General features: G+C 39.6%; 2 protein-coding genes and 1 pseudogene across 6 annotated transcripts in view; 2 read left to right on the top strand and 1 right to left on the bottom strand.

Annotated features, from left to right (window-relative positions):
• The first annotated feature begins 3,208 nt into the window (after window positions 1-3,208).
• On the top strand, window positions 3,209-4,586 carry LOC138002694 (uncharacterized; annotated as a pseudogene).
• Window positions 4,587-5,382: 796 nt separating this feature from the next.
• Window positions 5,383-18,904, bottom strand: part of LOC138002693 (GRB10-interacting GYF protein 2-like) — a 16,594-nt gene continuing 3,072 nt past the window's right edge. The window contains exons 2-3 of the mRNA XM_068848691.1: window positions 7,191-7,296; window positions 5,383-6,157 (exon numbers count right to left, since the gene is read on the bottom strand). Of these exons, the coding sequence (XP_068704792.1) occupies window positions 5,398-6,157; window positions 7,191-7,296 (866 nt within the window). The 3' untranslated portion in view covers window positions 5,383-5,397. The remainder of the gene's footprint in view (window positions 6,158-7,190; window positions 7,297-18,904) is intronic.
• The window catches only part of LOC138004097 (streptococcal hemagglutinin-like), a 49,685-nt gene continuing 46,140 nt past the window's right edge, over window positions 15,360-18,904 (top strand). For 2 of the 5 annotated variants that reach the window (XM_068850503.1, XM_068850502.1), the window contains exon 1: window positions 15,360-15,480. The gene's annotated coding sequence lies outside the window, so the exon portion shown is untranslated. The remainder of the gene's footprint in view (window positions 15,481-18,904) is intronic. The other 3 variants (XM_068850505.1, XM_068850504.1, XM_068850506.1) reach the window with 2 other exon arrangements.

The raw sequence follows: 18,904 nt of genomic DNA, 5'->3' as shown, positions 1-18,904 counted from the left end.
AGACACTTCTGGCGCTGATGGGGGCAAAAAAAAAAAAAAGATACCAATGTTTCATGGCGTTTTCATAAACCGAATTCAAGAAGAGATTTAGTATCAAGTATACAGCAAACACGACAAACCGTCGTAAGCAACTGAATACGAAACCTTAAATAGCCAACTGTGGCCTTAGCACCGAGATGAGTTTTGACAACTCATGATCAATAAGCGTGACAAAAATGATTACTTAAATAAATTTCAGGATAAAACCTTTCGACTTCCGCCACAACTTTTGTAGCTTTGGCAAGTATAATTGGCGCGATCATACGGCATAGAAGCTGACGAGTTACCGAATGAAAAGTCGCACTTGAAAACGTGAATTGATTTTGTGCGCTGAAAACAGATATTATATTGTATTCGTATCGGATTGTATTCTATTGTAAATATAGAGACATCATTGCTTCATGGATGACAACCCCAGCACAAAAAGATATCCTGCTTCGCGTCTGATAATTTTTCAATCATGCGATTCCAAACGCGAAAAGACTTGACTTCTGCGAAAAGGCGCTTAAGGAAGTCCGGAGTCTTCTTTGCGAAAGGCGTATAAAAGATACACGTCAACAGTTCCTTAAACATTTTAATCCAGCCTTTCATGATCAATTGCAAAGCTGAAATTTAGCGATCGGTTTTATTAATGAAAATGGACGTTTTTAAAGTCATTCTCCTGTTAGCATTTGTATTCAGCTGCGCAGAGAACATTTCAGTCGCTGAAGGTAAGGGTAATTGTTTTATTATTATTATTATTATTATTATTATTATTATTATTATTATTATTATTATATATTTTTTTTTGTTAAATTCAAAGCATGGCAGTTAACTGAATGAAACTGCGCTGGCTGAGTTTGGCAATGACAATACATATCCGATCCTGTTAAATATTACAATAATGAACTTTGAGTATCAAAGTCTTCTAGCGCTGGGGAACTTATTGGGAAAACTATACATAGAAATCAAAGCAATTTAACTCAAATCAGGTCGAACATTGGCTTTTGAGCAGAGACGAAGACCGGAGTACCCCGTGGGGAAAATCTCTCGGAACAGAGTAGAGAACCCGCAAAAAACTGAATTCTTATATGACGGCGAGTCTGGGGATCGAACCCCGCCGGCCACGTTGGCGAGAGGCGAGTGATCTCATGATCACCATGCATTACACTAGCCCTACTCCCAATAGGGCCGAATGACACGGTACGATTTTTGTCGCATGCGACAAGCTCATGACATGCCTACAACATGACTGACGATTGCCGCAGCATTTTAAAGCATGTTTTCTGACGTACACAACAATCGTAAATCATTTCGTGGGCCTGTTGTAAGCCGTTGTCGCATGCGACAAAAATCCTACCGTGTACATACGCCCTTAGACAACGTGTTAGAAGCAGTTGGAGTTTGGAGCAAGGTATGTTGAGTCAAATTTGCTTGTGCTTTCGATGTGCAAAGGCAATAACTTCGGATTAATTAATGCAGTCGTAGGCAATTATTTTTTAACCCGACAAGAGTTAGTTTCCATCGAGAGCTGTACACTGATTTACTGATGCAAAAAGTCTTTCCTCCGCATAACGTATTGGCAACGCAGAAAGACTGATCGGGCGTTTGAACAACATAATGCAAGATGTGGAATCCAGTGTAAACAAAGAAGATCCAGTTAACCACAATAATCCGCCAGAAGAGGGTGATTCAGACAGACACAGAACTCGTCCGGGACGAAGAGCAAAATTACGACGAAACTGATTTTTCAAAACCACGCATGAGGCCCCAGTTGAAATTGTACTTCTTCCTTGTTGTTAGAGCAGGTTTTCAAACCGGTGCTGTAAACCGCGGTCATAATTAAAGTAGGTTTAGATAGGCTAATCTCAACAGACAGAGAAAATCAACGCAACCAATTATAGATTAGAACAGATTAAGGAAGAAAGTGCTTAGCCATTCTCTTCCCCAGAGCCTGCTGTTTAGGAACGTTTGGAAATAAATCAATTTAATTAAACCTGAAGATCAGTGCGTCATTTATTATAATTGTGTTGGTTGACAATAGCTAGCGAAATACTGCATACTATCACATTGTACTTTGTTTTACAAGTTACCCAGGCAAGCAATTAGCATATCAAAGATGCCCTAATATAGAACTGCGAAAAGACTTACTGAGAATTTGCAAGTTAATCAACAGTGACTTGCACTAATCCGGGCGCTATTCATTGTTAAATACACAAGTTTGACCTTTAAGTTTGGGTTGGACGCGTTAAACTTTCTTTCGAATATAATACAAAATTAAACATTTGTTTATAAAAAATTAAATATTCTTTTCAGGAGCATTTAATGGAGAATAAATGTGTGTTTTGGATAAGTTTAATAATGCTTAAGACTGTATTAAATTTGAGCCTTCGGTATGTTCTTAAAAGTCAATCTAAGATTTACTTAAACTTCCATTTAAGAAAGACTTAAAAACATCAACTTAAACTAAGCAATTGCAATGATTACATTTTGTTTAAGATAACCTTAAATTCCTCGTTTCGCCTGGTGAGTTTCTTTTGGACAAGTGATTTATCCGGCGGATAGCGCTATCCAACACTTGAACAACTGGGGCATGGGGATGAAGGAACTCTTCTCGTCCCCCGAGTCCGCTATTCTTTTGGTCAGCGCCAAGAACACGGACTATGGTCTAAAAGGACTGAATAAATCCCTATCCACTGGATAACTCAATTAGTTTCGCTTCACCTCCTTTTTGTGGAAAGTTTGGATCGATTCCGACGTTTAGAAGTACGTGAAAAGGCAAGAAGTGATTTTTGTGATGATCCTGCGTCTGTCTGAGCACAAGGTCGCATTCTTTATCAAGTTTATTCGATTTCGCTCAGATTTTCTCGCTTTTTTCGCTCGTATTTCCAAACTTTTGGAGTTTAAGGAATTTAACAAAACTATTATTCCATTCGCGCTTGTTGGATACGAGACTGGTTATAGCTAATTCATAATGGAATAATTAGCGAACTTACGCCACAGGACGGATGGAAGACTCAGGACGGCAGAATGACGAAAAAATGTCGCGTAAGATTGGGAATGCACAATCTCGCCGTCCTGTTGCGTAAGCTCGCTACTAGGGGCTTTAAGATACGAGGACGCGGTGGTTTCTAGAACGTCGTAACCGAGGAAAGCCTGGGCCGACAGCGGAGTTGTAAGCGCGGGAAAAATGAAGTTAAGAGCTGCAACGCGACGTAGAACAGCACAACTTGAGACAAAGCAGGTTTCGTCCAAACTAAAAGCCATGAGCTCGTTTAAAGCAGTTCAAGAAATGCTGCTTTTCTGTTTAGAAGAGGAAATTATCGATGATAAAGTATTTGCGGTACTTTACGAGGAATATACGCCACAAAATCTTCCATTTCCTCACTGTCAATATGATACATTTTCCTGCGGAATGTAAAGCAGATTTTCGAGTGGAAAAGGCAGATATTCCATTGCTCATTGATGCTTTAAGAATGCGTCCAGAATTTGTTTGCGGAAATGGCACAGTTTGCGATGCAACAGAGGGCCTGTGTATTCTGCTGAAACGGTTTGCGTATCCATGTCGTTATTCGGACATGATACCAATTTTTGGTAGATCAGTTCCAGAGTTAAGGACGGTGCCTACTATTGTTATTGTTATCAAGGACCCGCCCTTGAAAATTGCTTCGGGTTTATAGACGGAACAGTGCGCCCTATCAGCCGATCTATCATAAACCAGAGAACCGTGTATAACGGAGACAAACGCGTTCATGCACTTAAATTCCACTCTGTGACACTTCCCAACTGTTTATTTGGTCATCTCTATGTTGCTGTGGGTGAGCCAAATTCATGTTACTACTATTTTTTGCAGTTCTCAAACGTTTCGATTTTATTTTTTTTACAATTTTGTTCTTATATTCAGAAGAAAGATGCACGATGCTAGGATGTTGGCCGTGTCAAATCTCTAAGATGAACTGGAAAATTTTGCCTTTTCCCCAATCGGAGCAGAAATGTGTCTTTATGGCGATCCTCTTATCCACTAAGAGCTCATCTCCAAGCACCATTTCGCATTGGAATTTTGACCAGAGATATGGAGATTTTTAATGATTCAATGAGTGCAGTCCGTGTTTCTGTGGAATGGTTATTTGCTGATATCATTAAGTATTTCAAATTCCTGTACTTTAAGAAGGACTTAAAGATAGGACTAAGCCAGGTTGGCAAGATGTCCATTGTTTGCGACTACTTAAAAACGGCCTAACCTGCCTTTATTCCAACTCTACAGCTGAATACTTTGGCCTTGTACCCCCCACGTTGGATCACTATTTCAGTTAGGTTTCTAATAAGGACAAAGGGAGGGTCCCTCACTTATGGAAAGGGAGGCATCTGGGAAAATAGAGGCACTGTAAAAGTTTCATACCCTTGTGTGTGATGATAGGGTCCAAAATGGTTAGAATGTTCCTTAAGAACAGGGAAATTTGACCCGGATGGGTAGTAAAAGTTGTAATTAAGTTATCCCATTTATTGCCTCCCTCCCATGAATAATAAATGATCTACAGGAAAAACATTTTGCAAACTATGAGGTCTATGAGGAATAATACAACAGTAACAACAACAAACTTTATTAGAAAATTCTGCACTTGCAGAGATCAGACATAAAGGGAAAAACGCCCCAGTTGATATTTCAGAAAAAGTCAATTTATAACATCATCTCCATAAACAAGGAAGAAAGTAATAAATTTGGTAGTTGAGTCACCCCACGTCATAAAAAGTAAAATCACTTCAGATGAACAATTTTCAATCTAGGAGATCAACTCTAAAACAACAACAACAACAACAACAGGGGTTAAATGCTATATAATGGTTTTAAGTCTTAAGCCCAAGTCTAATTGACTTGGAAGAAGAAAGACATGGGAAAAAGTTATTTTCACATCACCGCCAAAAAATGGGAGTAATGTAATAAATTAGGTGGATCAGAGTACAGTAATTTACCACTCAACCCACGGTAACTGAAACGACTTAGAATATCAAAACAAGCTTTGCAAAGTTGGTAACAGCTATAGCCATAAAAAAGGTTCCTGCCTCCCTAATTTCAGGCGTTCAAAATCTGAAACAGAGCAGCAGAAAAATACTAACGGTAATAAAAATAAACCACACTGCCTTCCAAGGGAACACAAGAGAACTTACGAATGCATTAAACAATAGAAGGCCAGGGGTGCATGGACAAAATCCCTAAGATGACTTAAAAGAAAATTTGAGATGTAAGCAACATAAAATAATTCCTAGTATTTTAAACGTCCCCCCCCCCCCCCTTCCCATCCCTCGTATATTGGGTTTGGGTTATTTTCTAAGAACAACTGCGATGGCATAGGAATATGCTTACACCTTGTTGATAAGTAATTATTTATTTACGATACGCTCCATAATGTCCCATAACGCCTTTGTTTGCTGCTGCTGTTGTTGCATCATGAGCAGTGTTTGTTGACTATGTTGTTGCTGTTGCTGCAACACTACCTTTAGACGCTGACTCTGCTGCTCTTGGAACTGCTTCTGTGCATTTGCAGAAACTTCCATTTGTTTTTTCTCAAACTCCTGTTGATCTCTCCTCAGCTTCAACTCCTCCTGTTTAAACTCGTAGTTAATGTCAGCTCTTTGTGACACATAAGAAATTGCACTGCTTCCACTGCGTCGTGGTCGCTTACTTTGATTGTCCTCCATCCCATCTGATTGCCTTTTTTGAGTGTCGTTCAATTTTGCCATTGCTTTTAACCTGATATCTTCAGCCTTTGCTCTATCACTCTCTATTTTTCGGCTCTTCTCCCGGACAGTTTCTTGTTGTTCTGCCTCTGCACTTTGTTCCAGGGCAATTATTTGCTCTAACAGGTTTTCCAACTCTGTCGGCTCATCAGGTACAATACCACGTGCCTTTTCTTCAGCTCTCAGTTTCTTTTTATGCCTGTTTTGCAATATTCCAACATGATCTCTAACAGATCGTTTGTCAACATTAAATGCCAGACCGGAACAATTATTAAGTGTTGTAGCCACTTTATCCCAAATTGTACTTCGTTGTGTTGAGCCCTTTTTTGTAGTGAATGGATTAAGATTAAGAACTTCACGGCATAGTATCAAATCGTGATCTTTGGTCCAAAACGTTACTGAACTAAAGTAAAAAAAAAGTGAATAAGTGAAGGTATACACAAACTGATTTTTCTGTTCCCTGTACAACAGTATACATGTACATCACATCTTGAATTTCAAGTTTACAGTGTCCCCATTTAGGGCTTGTATATATCTGTCCTGATTCAACATGGCCAGTGGAGAGTTGAGAGTTGGCAAAAACTAGAACTTAGCTCGGGGGACTGATCCAAGGCCTGCTCATACGTGAAAGCGGGCCAACCTATCAGAGAGCTTGAGGCTGCAGCATAACTGGGCTGCCAAGTCTAAAGCGAGACCCTACACTGGGGAAAACAAGTAACCCACCACCCCCTTGCCAGAGAGGAATTTACTAGATAACCCAAAATTTTCAGGGGTTGTTAGTTCATTGACTGGGCTATCCAACACAGCTGTGCTTGAGGTTGCCCCTCCCTAGCCTCAAATTTCTCAATGGAGAGCCATGCTTTGTCAAATCTGCACAAATATACTTATTAATAATATGGATTTTGTACCACACTTAAACAAAGGTATCCCAAGGTGGATCGGGTGGCTAGCCAATCCTCCAAGATCTACCAAAACAAGGTTAACTCAATCTCTGATAAAATATTTTTACTTAATTAAAGGTGACGTCTGTGTGTTTTCTGGGAAGCTCACATATGTGTTTTATTTCTAAGCACATTTACAAAACTACAGTATACGTATGATGGGAAATAAAGTACGATTTTGTTTATTGCAAAATGGATGGAGAAGTCAAAACCAGACTTTGTAATTGCTCCAAACTCTAAAATGTTAAAATTTTATCTGCAGAATAATCTTACAATTACGGCGCTTCAACCAGAACGTAAATCAATTTCCAAAACTATTTAGAGACATCGGATCCTGAATTTCGCAACAAATTTGCCCAAACCTAAAGCTTAAATCAAAGGGCTCGGCCAAACCTATCATTATTCTACGCAGTAATTTTCACAGAAAGCAGAAAAACACTAAAAAAAAGAAGATCCCACCGACACATGAGGAATTTAGGCCAAACTAAAGCTTACCTCGGAGGTTTGGTTGAACTTGAACATGTTGAAGGCTCTGCCATTTTCAACCTAAATAAAAACGCCAATAGCTTTAAAATAGCATGAGTGTCCACGCTTATCTTTCCTTGAAAAGCATAAATATAGTTCTAATTGCTATATCTAGAAGTTAAATGGCGAATACATCAATTTCTTTGAAGAAATATAAAGCTGACTACTCATGTTTTCTCCACAACGCCAAAGTGCTCACGTTGAAGTTCCAGACGCCAGCTCAACGCAATGACAAAGCCAACATGAGCATGCGCAGAATGCTCGTCTCCGAAAAAATTACTTCCGGCCGCGTATTGTAGACATCGCGTCCTCTATCTTAAAGTCCCTAATTTTTTCATCTACCCGTAGACTTTATAAATGTTCACACTTGGGAACTCATTAAACTGATGATGGCATAAGCATGCCGAAACATGTCTTTTAAAAAAGTTGTCGGTTTCCTACAGTATATATATATATATATATAGGTTCAGTTTTTCTCACCTTAAAATCAGTTGCTCCTCAGCGTGACAACCGCGAGAACAGACGCTGTGATGCGACTGACACAAAATATTAAACCATGCGCTTCCTTTCATAATACTCTGCACCCATCAAATAGGGACTTTGGATTATTAACTGCTACCCCTGTTTATTGTGATGTCACAATTAATACACAAACTCTCAGAAACTCCCTTTGGGATTTTCTGCTTTACGTCATCCTAACCATTTCGTACTTGCGGGCGCAAACAATAGAAACGTCATCATTACCTACAGATTCCTCGCGGCCCCTGTTCGAGCAAATCGAGATTTTTTCTAGTATACCGACTGCATATTTGAACCGTAAGTACTGCCCTTGATATACGCGCAAGCTACTAGGATGCCTCCTCGGGATCTCGCCTGTGAGCGAAATCCCTAAGGGGGCAATAAGAAAACAATAACCGTTGCTTTAACGGGCAGTGATACAATCCGGCTGCGCTGATCAATGTACTCGCTTCAGGGACAACTGGAAAAGTGAGTGCGCGCAGTTTCGTACAACGATATATGATTACATGGTCTACATATCTTGCTTACTCGATTTTCGCAATTGGAGCAATTGCTGAATACCCGTCCACAAAGGAGCGTTTACGTTTGCGACGCTAGCCGCAGTGCCGAAGTGAAGGAAAGTGGGTTTCCTGCAGTTCACGTCGGATAGAGTGAATTGAGTAGAATAGCTGGTGCCCCAGTGCCTTAGTCGATTTAAGGTTAAATTGAGCTGAGTTGACTGGCTAGTGCCGCAGTGCCGCGGTGCTTGCCTCATGGATTAAAGAACGAGGTATATCCAACAACACGACTGCGGCACAGCGGCAGCAGTGTTTTTAGGGTCCATTTCTTGTGGGCGGGTATTCTGCTTTTTTTTTTTTTTAGGTAGTATCTGCGGATTTTGCAAAGTGATTTCTGCTCAATATCTTAATTTAAGCGATTTCAGTTAAAGCTTACCTGCACTTGCGAGCAAAAGCCTAGCCCCTGTTTCCAGAGAAGAATCCGACACTTTATAACTCATCAAGTGTGCCTTGGTGTCCTTATCACATTTTGCTATTGTTACACATTGAACCTTTGATGGATTATCAGAACTTGGGCCACAAGTTCCCCCAACAAACTCAGAATAACCGCACGAAGCCATTGGTCTGTGTGCTTTGTCCTAATCTCTTGCGTGACAGCTCTGACAACACAATCACGGCACAACTCACGAAGGTCACAAACCGTTCGACTGGTTCGATAGTCGTTTGAGGGCTTCGAGGAAAATCCAATCAGCGTATACTTATATAAAGGGGGACACCTTTCTTTGTTTGTTTTGCAGGTATGTTCAGAAAGTGAATTAAGGAAACTTGTTCGCGTAAAAATATGGAATGGAATGAATCTTACTAGTATGCAAATTTTTAGGTCAGTTATTTTAATTGCCGGATATGTCACTCTTAAACCAAAAGACAGTTAAATTTCAATGACACGTTCCATTTTACCTAAAAGTTGCGGGGTGCTTGTGTGGGGCACACCAAAACTGAGTAGATACTGTACGAAAACCTACGGAATTCTACTTTGTTTTTCTGGGGCCTCTTTTGTAAATATTTATATATATGAAACCGTTTTCATTAGAGGAGTGGTTGCCTCTATGGGGAATGTACCCTTCCATTTTTTTCTGTAAATATTTTTTTCTCAGGAGAGTGGTTGCCCTTATGGGGATGCAACCTCCCCACATTTTTACCTTATTTTTTTCAACATTTCAATTTCATGATTTCCTTTTGTGCTAAAGAGACAAAAGCACTAGGTCGCTGTTCTCATTAAACCGTTTGATTCGGAAAAAAAAGAAATGCTGTCTTGTTTTTTCCGCTTGAACCGTGAGGAGATTAGGACTCTGTGACACCCCCAACTTTGAATTTCTTGACCACTATATTTTTTTCCAACAAGGTACGCAAGACACCCCTGTTTCCTGAGGGTCCGCACAAAGGGAAGGGCGACGTGACTGTGACGTCAACGTTTGAATTTTGAATTTCCCGCTCAAATTTGAATTTCCCGCAAAAAATGTGAATCCACCTTTTTTACTGTAACTGTAACTTTCACCACAACTGTGGTGGGGGTCGCACAACAGAGCAAGGCTCCAAATCAAGTGCGCCCTTTTTACCCTCCCAACTACCTTGCATACGGAACCCGCGCCCGCAGTGCGCGCGGCAGTCAGAACCGTGCTATCCTGTCAAACATTTGCCCTTTCACCGGAAACAGGGCATTTCGGTTTTTGTCGATCTATCCCGTCGAAAGGACGCTACCAAAGTGTTTATTCGCAAAGTCAGTACAACTAAATATATTATCAATATGGTTTTGCCGTCTTCTTACACTTGATTCGAAAATGCCAGCCTGAATTCGTCTTAGAATAGTTAAAAAAAGCACAAATAACAGCCAAAGCACAACAGCTTACGTTCGAATTCTGCTCGCCGACAACCCAAGTTTTTTGACAAAAAAAAAAAAGCCACAAAATGTTTTAAATGGTTTTCTGGCCCTCTATTAATAGCGTTCACGTGAATTTTAAATGGGGTATCGGGAAAGAAAAATTGTCAAGCTGATATGTGTTTCGTGTAAACATACATTTTCAAGTTGCAAAAATTTGTATAAGCACTACAAACCTTTTACTGACCATTACTCGAGAGAACTCCCTTTATAAGCTGCAAGGAAGCCGCTGATGAATTTTGCACAAAAACCTCGGCCCCTAACACCGGAAAGCCAGACTTGCAAAGTTTTTTTAGCGGAAGGCTCACGATGGAAGAGCTTCTAGAGCTTGCCCTCCCGCAGGTCGCCAGATAGTTTCAAACAAGCTGATTCATTTCCGAAAAGAGTAAGATCTAGAAGGTGCAGTCAAATTTTGTTTCTTGAATTGTGCGAAAATTTATTCAAAACTTTTCCCTCACTCTCAAATAAGAACTTTCTGTGTCTTGCAATTCTACAGTGAATTACTATTAGGCCAATACGACAATCAACATCAAAGAGGCACTCCCAGGGGTTTGGGGGAAGAAGAGAACATGGCTTATTTGAACTGGGGAACAGAGGAACAATATCAAAATATTTTAGGGAACAAGGGAAGAAAACCAATATTTAAATTTTAGGGATAAAAAAGCTGGGAACAAGTTTGAAAGTAATTTGGGGAACAAGGAAACACAAGCAAATATTTAAAAGGAACAAGGACCCCTCTCCCCAAGGAGGGTCTCATTAAATGTTCTGCCTCTTTAATCCAACAGCTCCAAAAATTTTTGAATGACCGACACGAAAAGAAGACTCTCTTAGAGAAATAAATTATTTATAATAACACTTAAGCATGCGAAACAATGCTCAGATGCTTACGAGCACCCTCGTGCCCGTGTTTGTAAAAAAGCACCATGAGGTATTCCTTGCAGCTGGTTTAGGCATTGTTTCATCTTTCAACATTGGGCAAAACCAAATCAACTCCATTCTCAGAGGGCACTGAGGAAAGAAGCTAGAAGAAAAAACTAGCCTTAATCCAATTCTCCCAAGGCAATCTTTAAAGAATAAGATTATTGAAGGAACACTTTTGAGTGCCAACCCTCAGTCTTTTAAAACAAGTGCAAACAATATTAATAGTCTTTAAATTCACAAAACGTCTCATATTCAATTAGATTTGGCTGCAATATTCCTTAAAACTATACAGAACTATTTACCATAAAATGTGGAACATTTCCTGCCTATCTAAATATTCCAAAAAAGGGCTCCAAAAAGCAACCAGTTAAGTTTTTAGATACAGATAGTGTCTCTATGGAGATCTGACACAATACCTAAAAATTAAATAATTTGATGCGATGAAGACATTGAATGAACAAGCAATAAACAAACTGCAGCAATGTATTTTAAGTTCATAAAGTGGGGATGAAAAAAACAATTCCTCAACTGATGTTTCAATGTGCATTTAAATTAATTTTCTATCAACAAGTCAAGGGACTGACTTTTCAGTGTCTATTCACTGGTATTGATTTACGTTTCCATGATAAGTTTGAAAGTCAATCTGGCTACCACAGTGCCCTATGAAATGGGAAATAACTCTATCAAATCCTTTAAACTAACATTTTACAAGGGACACCATTGTTGATGCCCTGCAAAGAACAAAGAATAAATTGAAAGGAAAGTTGGTCCGGAGTTTATCCACAATGAACAGTTAGTGGCTGCATCCACCAATGTAGAGAACAAACACATCAAGTTTCTGCTCAAGCAACCAAATGTTCAAGGAGCTATTCAATTTCCAAAGAACACTATGGTAGTGTACCAGTACCTGGGTGAATTCGGGTACCTGGCCTGAAAATGAAACTTGTGGAGCCAAACAACTTGTTGAGCTTAGTACTTAAAATGGGTAGATAATTATGTCTACAAGTATTGTCTATTCAACCAACAGTTTCTCCTAATTTTGTGTACCGTTCACTTGTTGGCCATAAATCGCTAATTCAAGTACAGATTCAAGTCCTTTCAAATCATTGCACCACAAGGAACAAACGAAAAAATACAAGCACTGAAGAACAAACTGCTCAAGAATGCACGACTCCTTTTGAAACAGCAGAACAGGATCCTCGAGTCACCGAAAAAGTGCTGCATGCTACGTAGATGTTAGCAGAACGATCGCAAGTTGTAATCATTGAAACAAAACTCCACTCCAGATCTGATAGACGTTGGTCGTGCAAGACTCGCCAAGCAAGTGGAACACCCAACAGGATTGTTCGTTGTTTGGCACAGCAGATGAACGAAAACTTTTTCCCCTCACTATTAAGTTCCAACCCGATAACACCAATCTTGCCCAAATACAACAACAATTTTTTCGAATTCGGCAGCAGGCAAGCTCATCACAAGCCATCGAAGTTGGCATAAAGCAGCATAGCGCTTCACCTGAAGTTCGATCATGATGGACACAAACAAGGGGTGAAAGAACTTCCTAAGGTCAGACGACCAAATGTGATTGACCCAACACTCGTTAGAGCGGCTCAGTTATCGGACATCAAAGTGCTGAACAAACCAAGGGATTTCGTCGTAAAAATGTTCACTCAGCAACGTCTTCTTCTTCTACAGAATAAAGTTCAAAAGCGATCCTGGTTGTTAATCACATGCTAGCCCAATCCATAAACTGGATAAAGAGGATTGGCAAATTGATGGTCAGAACAATGCGTCATTTCTGTCTCGCTGAGTTTAAAGAAGCGACGGTCAAGAGAGTCACAAGGGAAGGCACATATCTAACCAATCAGAATGTAAACAATTGGCGTGACATCGGATAGCACACTTTTCCCGCTCGCTGAATTCTGATTGGTCAGTTTCAATTTCAGTAGCTCTCGCCGTATGCAAGGTATGATATACCACAGAAGACAGACCACAACAGAACGCTCCAATTCCAACCGTTAAAAGGGACGTGAACTAGCCCACACCACTACTAAGGGAATTAAAACGAGATCTACGGGAACTATTCGACGAGAAAACAACTGAAGGAAGACCTAAAGAAATGCAAAAAACAGTATTATGGGAAACCGAAACCATCAGTAGAAAGAAAATGGCAGGACTGATTAAATGAAAAATCAAATTTTGGATTTTGAAGATTTCTCAAAGTCAAACTTAAATTTTAAATTTTAAATTTTATTTTTACAAACCCTAAGCATGAGTAACACACGAAGAGGAAAGAATAGGGCCAAATTATATGAAACTTGCACAGAGATTTGTATATTTATTGGCCAAAGTAGGAAGTAATATTCATATTAATACGTATAGTATTGTTCCCTCTTTTTATATCATCTATCTACTAGTAATAGCAATCGCTAAGTGCCAACGAGACAGTCAATATAATACATAGTTTGCAAATTTGTATCAGAGTTCCAAAATACCCAACGGTAGTTGTAATTTTGAACGGCTGTAATTTTAACAGGAATATGCAATAATTAAGTTGAATAAAATCAATGCCATTCAAAAAATCGCCGAAGCGTGTTCAGACTTTTCAGTGTGAAACATGTAATGGGAAATCAAACTCTCTCGCACATAAAAGTTGTTTCGCTTGTAGAATTTTTATTTTGCAAGATACAGCCTTGAATTGTGTACTTTGCAGACAACATATTTCCTTTGAAAATTAAATTAAATTGTTCACAACTCAATGGTCACAAAACGAAATTGACAACAGCGGCCGATAAGAACACGTACGCCGGTTTAGTTTTGAGCTCGTTCACTCAATAGAGAACACGCTAGTTCGAAAATAAATATTAAAGAACAATCAAAGAAAGTGTACACACAGTGGTCAGGGAAATGGGAAAAAAATGTGTTTTCACCCACCTCCGAACACAAGATCATCAATAGTGGCTTGAGTCATGCAAGTTTGTCTAGAAATGTCTTTTAGGCTATTGGTAATAAATAAATAAATAAATAAATAAACATTAACAGTCAGGGTTGAAACTTCGTGAAAGAAGGACAGGGAGTACATGTTCACAAAAGATGATAAACGTGAGGAATAAGGGTTTATGATGATTTGAATTGAAGTGGAATTTGTTTCAAATTTCACATTTCGCTGCCTTTTGTCATATAAGGCTCTGTTTACAGGGAGGTACGAAGATCCTAGCACTTGGAAGATCCTACAAGGCGAAACAACTTTTCGTTGGTTTACATGCAGAATTTTCTGTCTAAGGTGGAAGTGGAGAATGAAAGCAAGACGGCGGGTGAGAACAACAAACATGTAACTTGGGTCCTTCTACTCTCCTCACTAGCTTTAATAACTTCCTTTCAGCAGCAGCTGGTAGTCCTTTACAACTTGATTTTTCAATTGCAACAACAGCAAGCCATGACCATGCACTTAACGCATAGTGCTGTCGTTGCAAGATATTTTCATCTCTCGAGAAGGAGGAGAACACGTGGGCTTGGAGAGCGATTGTGGCGAAAACCTGGAAGGACAGACGTGTGGTGGGAGAATCTCTACACCAGAAGATTTCCAGAAGACGAATGGAAAAAGAATTTCCGGCCACCGCTATGTTTGTTTAATTGTCCCTAGTACCAGGAACTTCCGAGCGAAGGCAGTTTACATGGTGCTAGGATCTTCCTAGCTCACAGCTAGGAAGATCCTAGCACTAGGGCTAAGTACGACCTCTTGCATGGACCTCTTGCATGTAAACTGAATACAGAAAACATATGGCGCTAGCATGATCTTCCTACCTCCATGTAAACAGCCCCTAAGTGTGGTGTCTTTCATGGAAGTCTTTTACTGACGTCTTTATCTTTGACACAAGCATAAATAAAACGCATGGAAGATCAGGACAAGAGGCTTAAGGCCCAGGCAAACGGCTTTGAAGAGTGATGTTGAAACCGTTTGCTCTTCCTCTTTTCAACCGTGTTTAAATATGTTGAATTGAAGTTGAATCCAAATTGAAACGATGGTGAAACTGTTTGCCCAGTCAACATCGTTCAACAAAATCGAACGGATATGGAAACAAATGTTGAAGCCGTTTGCCCGGGCCTCAATGATGCGCATGCAGCGTTCAATAAAATTTTCAATACGAATATTAGAGAAATTTTTAACAAATCATTCGAGGAATAAACTTGGTTGTTTTGCAAGAACATATTTCACGTGTGAGTTGTCATTGAGGAATGTATAATTAGCATATATTAATTTATTACTTCAGTCGATTGTGTTTAGGCAAGTTCTTTGCGAAGGAAAGTACCTTGAGGCTTCTCTGCCGGATTTCGCGGAAATCGACTGATTGTCTTCATGACTTCACATACAATCAAGAGAAAGAAAAAGGTTTGCTTGTTTTATCCTACAGATTAACGTACTTTAAGGTTAACAATTAAGACAGTAAAGTGAATGAACTTTTACGTAATGCATATATCTTTAGTCGTTTTTCCTACTCAAAGTACGCAATTAAAGTGATCGAGCAAATATCGTGCCTCTATTTCTTTTTCGACATTTTACAGGGTAGAGGATTATTTGAAAACAGTTGTTATCGTCTTCAAAGATATTGGGTACCATTCCATTAAATTCTCAATAACAGATCATAAACAAATCTTAAGATTGTTTCACATGCTGTGGTTGACAATACCTAGACATAATTTCGTGTTTAAAGACACATATTACCTTTGCTTTTCTACTGGTCATTGCATCAGTTATCTCTCTCGCTACTCCGAGCAACCTGGTTTTATTACTAGCAATATTCAGATATCTTAAGTGTGCTGAAATGTAATTATTATCGAGCTCCGTGGCCTTCTATCGCAATATTTCTCCAAAAATATCCGTAAAGTTACGAAACTAATTATTGATGCTTTTCATTTTGGAGTAAAAGACAGGTGTGCCTAAAAGTAGTACGGTATTTATTTTTCACCTAAAATGTCAGTGTACTTCAATAAACTTAGATAGAGAAACTTTGGAATCATATTGATCTTTCATTTTCAAAGCGGAATCGCATGAAAACTGACCACAGAACGGCAGACCCGATTTTTGAAGAAATCAGAATAATGAAGTAGGAAATTCGTAAAATTCTGTCAAGAGATCCACAAAATACCTTTCGCTATCTCCGCATTTCTATTAATAGTCCCTGTTAGCGTCGGCTGAGATTCGGGATGATTTTGTCCAATAGTGTACATGTAGTTCCATCAAAATGATGTCTTTCTGTTTCAATAAATCTTCGGTGGAGTTCTTATATTAAATATTATTTGTGCTTCATGCTCCATGTATAGAGGCTACTATTGTTGGCAAGGCGTTGCTTTCGGCTAGCTCCCGACCATTTATATTTCAATTTCTGAGTTGTTCTTAGTAGTTTCGTTTACGTACCAATTAACAAAAAATGGGGCTTTTTGAAAAGCCCATAAATGAGGTGCTCGCAAGTCTCGCTGCGCTTTTATTTTATTTTTTTTTTGGCTTCGAAGGCCGGACTGAGTGGTAGGACCAAACTTCATTGAATATTTTGAATCCAACGTACAATAAAATAAGCAACGTTTCAAGTTCATCTGTTATGGTTGAGCCCCAATATTTTTCTCATTCACGCTCCTTTGCTACTCCTTTATTAAGTTACTTTTTTCCGCGATGACGATGCTAGTGGCGTAAAAGATAGTCTCTTAGATAACCTGTGTTAGTTTGACTTTCTCTGCATTTTTGTATAATTAACATAGTTCACGCATCAATTGAAACATGTTACAATGAACAAGAAGCAGACGCGCGTGTGAAAATACCATCACGGATAAAAGTGCCACGTAATCTTAACCCTCTGACATAATCGACTCCAACAACATTCAAGAAACGAAGGAAAAGGAAACTTTGCATCAAGTTAAGGAAACGACTGCCCAATGAGCGGCATTTGTGCATCACAACATATAACCCCCAAATTTATTAATATTGATTCAGATTTTACCCTCGCAGAATGCTCTAAATACAATTCACCGAAAACGTCCTTTCCAACAAGAATGAAAAAATATAACAGAAATAAAAAGCAAAGGATGAAGAGATAAATTCACAATTCACTGTAAAATCCATAGGCAATTCAGATTTGATTTACATACCTCAAGGACAATATCTAACGCTTGAATTATTTTGCGACATTTTCCAATTATCTCGAAGAATTTTCTAGGAAGACACCAGCAATTAACTTTGGTGAGAAAGCAAAAGTTATGATATTAAGCTGACGTACCGTGAAGTATGAATTAGAAAATCAAAGATGCAGATAAACCTAAGAAAAGTCTAGAGAGGAAAACACCAGAGATTCTCGTAACACTTTTGTCTATCTTCTTTATGATCACCGCCTTTTGTGGATGTTTTATTTAAAACATTACGCATGATTTGCCATCGTGGGATTGTTAACAATTATTATTTGAAATCGAGGTGAATAGTGGCAGAATATTTACCGAGCGAAGCGGCGAGGTAAATATTCTGCCACTGTTCACCGAGATTGAAGAGAATAATTGTTTTATTATATACTTAATCAGTGATCTCAACAACATTTACAGAAGAAAACCTGTCCATATAAATTCGATTTAATTGACATCTCAATTCATGCATGGAAAACGTGCAAGGGGCAAAAAGCATGATATAATGCGCGAAAGTGTTTACAGAAGCTTAAAAGATGGCAAATCTAAATAACCTTTGTTAAAATCCTCGTCACAAACAACAAAATGGTCATTTAACACCGTTTAAATCAGGAATCTAAATCGAAAGGATGCTTGTTAAAACATTTTCACCGTTCGAACAAAGTTTTAGAGGTTCATTTGAAATGGAAATTGAAAGTGCAGTTGGTAAAGGATCCACATGAAATGGCAACTGCGCTGTAATTGAGGTGAGCGTTGGTTTGTTGTAAAATGGGGTTTTGCTAAAAGCAGGCCAGCGGCCCAGCGGCCAGCGGCCCACAGCCCGCCACGGCCCAGCGGCCCGGCGGCCCGGCGGCCCGAAGGCCCAGCGGCCCGCGGCCCACGGTCCGTCACGGCCCGGCGGCCAGGCGGCCCGGTGGCCCGGAGGCCCACACAGTTTTGTTGTCCAGCGGTAAATCCACGCGCATGCTCAGATTTGCATCGTGTTTGGGCGCGCAAATGAAAGACGGTGAGTTTGAATTCGTTTACCATGTTAATGATCATTTCAATCCTTTTCGATCCTTTCTTTCGTTGCATGTTGCTAAGTGAAAAATGTTGTCATTCTCTGTTGTTTTCGTCTGTTTACAACTACAAACAGAAACGAGGATTCAAATGATTAAAATGGTAAACGAATTCAAACTCACCGTCGTCCATTTTGCACGCCCAAAATTGATGCAGATCTGTGCATGCACGTGGACTTACCGCTGGGCAGAAAAACTGTGGAAAATGAGGACTGGGCTACCGGGCCTCCTGGCCTTCGGGCCGCTGGGCCGTGGCGGGCCGTGGGCCGCAGGCCGCTGGGCCGCGGGCCTGCTTTTAGCAAAACCCTGTAAAAGGGCCCGTCTTGTTTCCTTGCAGCCGTTTAAGACTTTCTTAGCCATTTTTTTAATTCCTCGATCTCAGTAACAAATTCGTTTTGCTGGGCGACGAGCCCTACAAAGTAGAATTACTCCGAGTGAAACAAATTGTTGGGGTGAAGATTGTTTAATTTTCATTAATAATTATCTGGAAAAACGAAGTCAAACACTAGTTGACAAAAGTATGAACTCTTCTCTTACCCTTGAAAACTTTCAGGCCAAATTTTGTGGCTTTCTTTGTATTCTGTAGCACAG

The sequence above is a fragment of the Montipora foliosa genome, chromosome 5 (genome assembly GCF_036669935.1).
Source record: "Montipora foliosa isolate CH-2021 chromosome 5, ASM3666993v2, whole genome shotgun sequence".
NCBI lineage: Eukaryota > Metazoa > Cnidaria > Anthozoa > Scleractinia > Acroporidae > Montipora > Montipora foliosa.
This window is presented reverse-complemented; position numbering and strand designations above follow the sequence as displayed.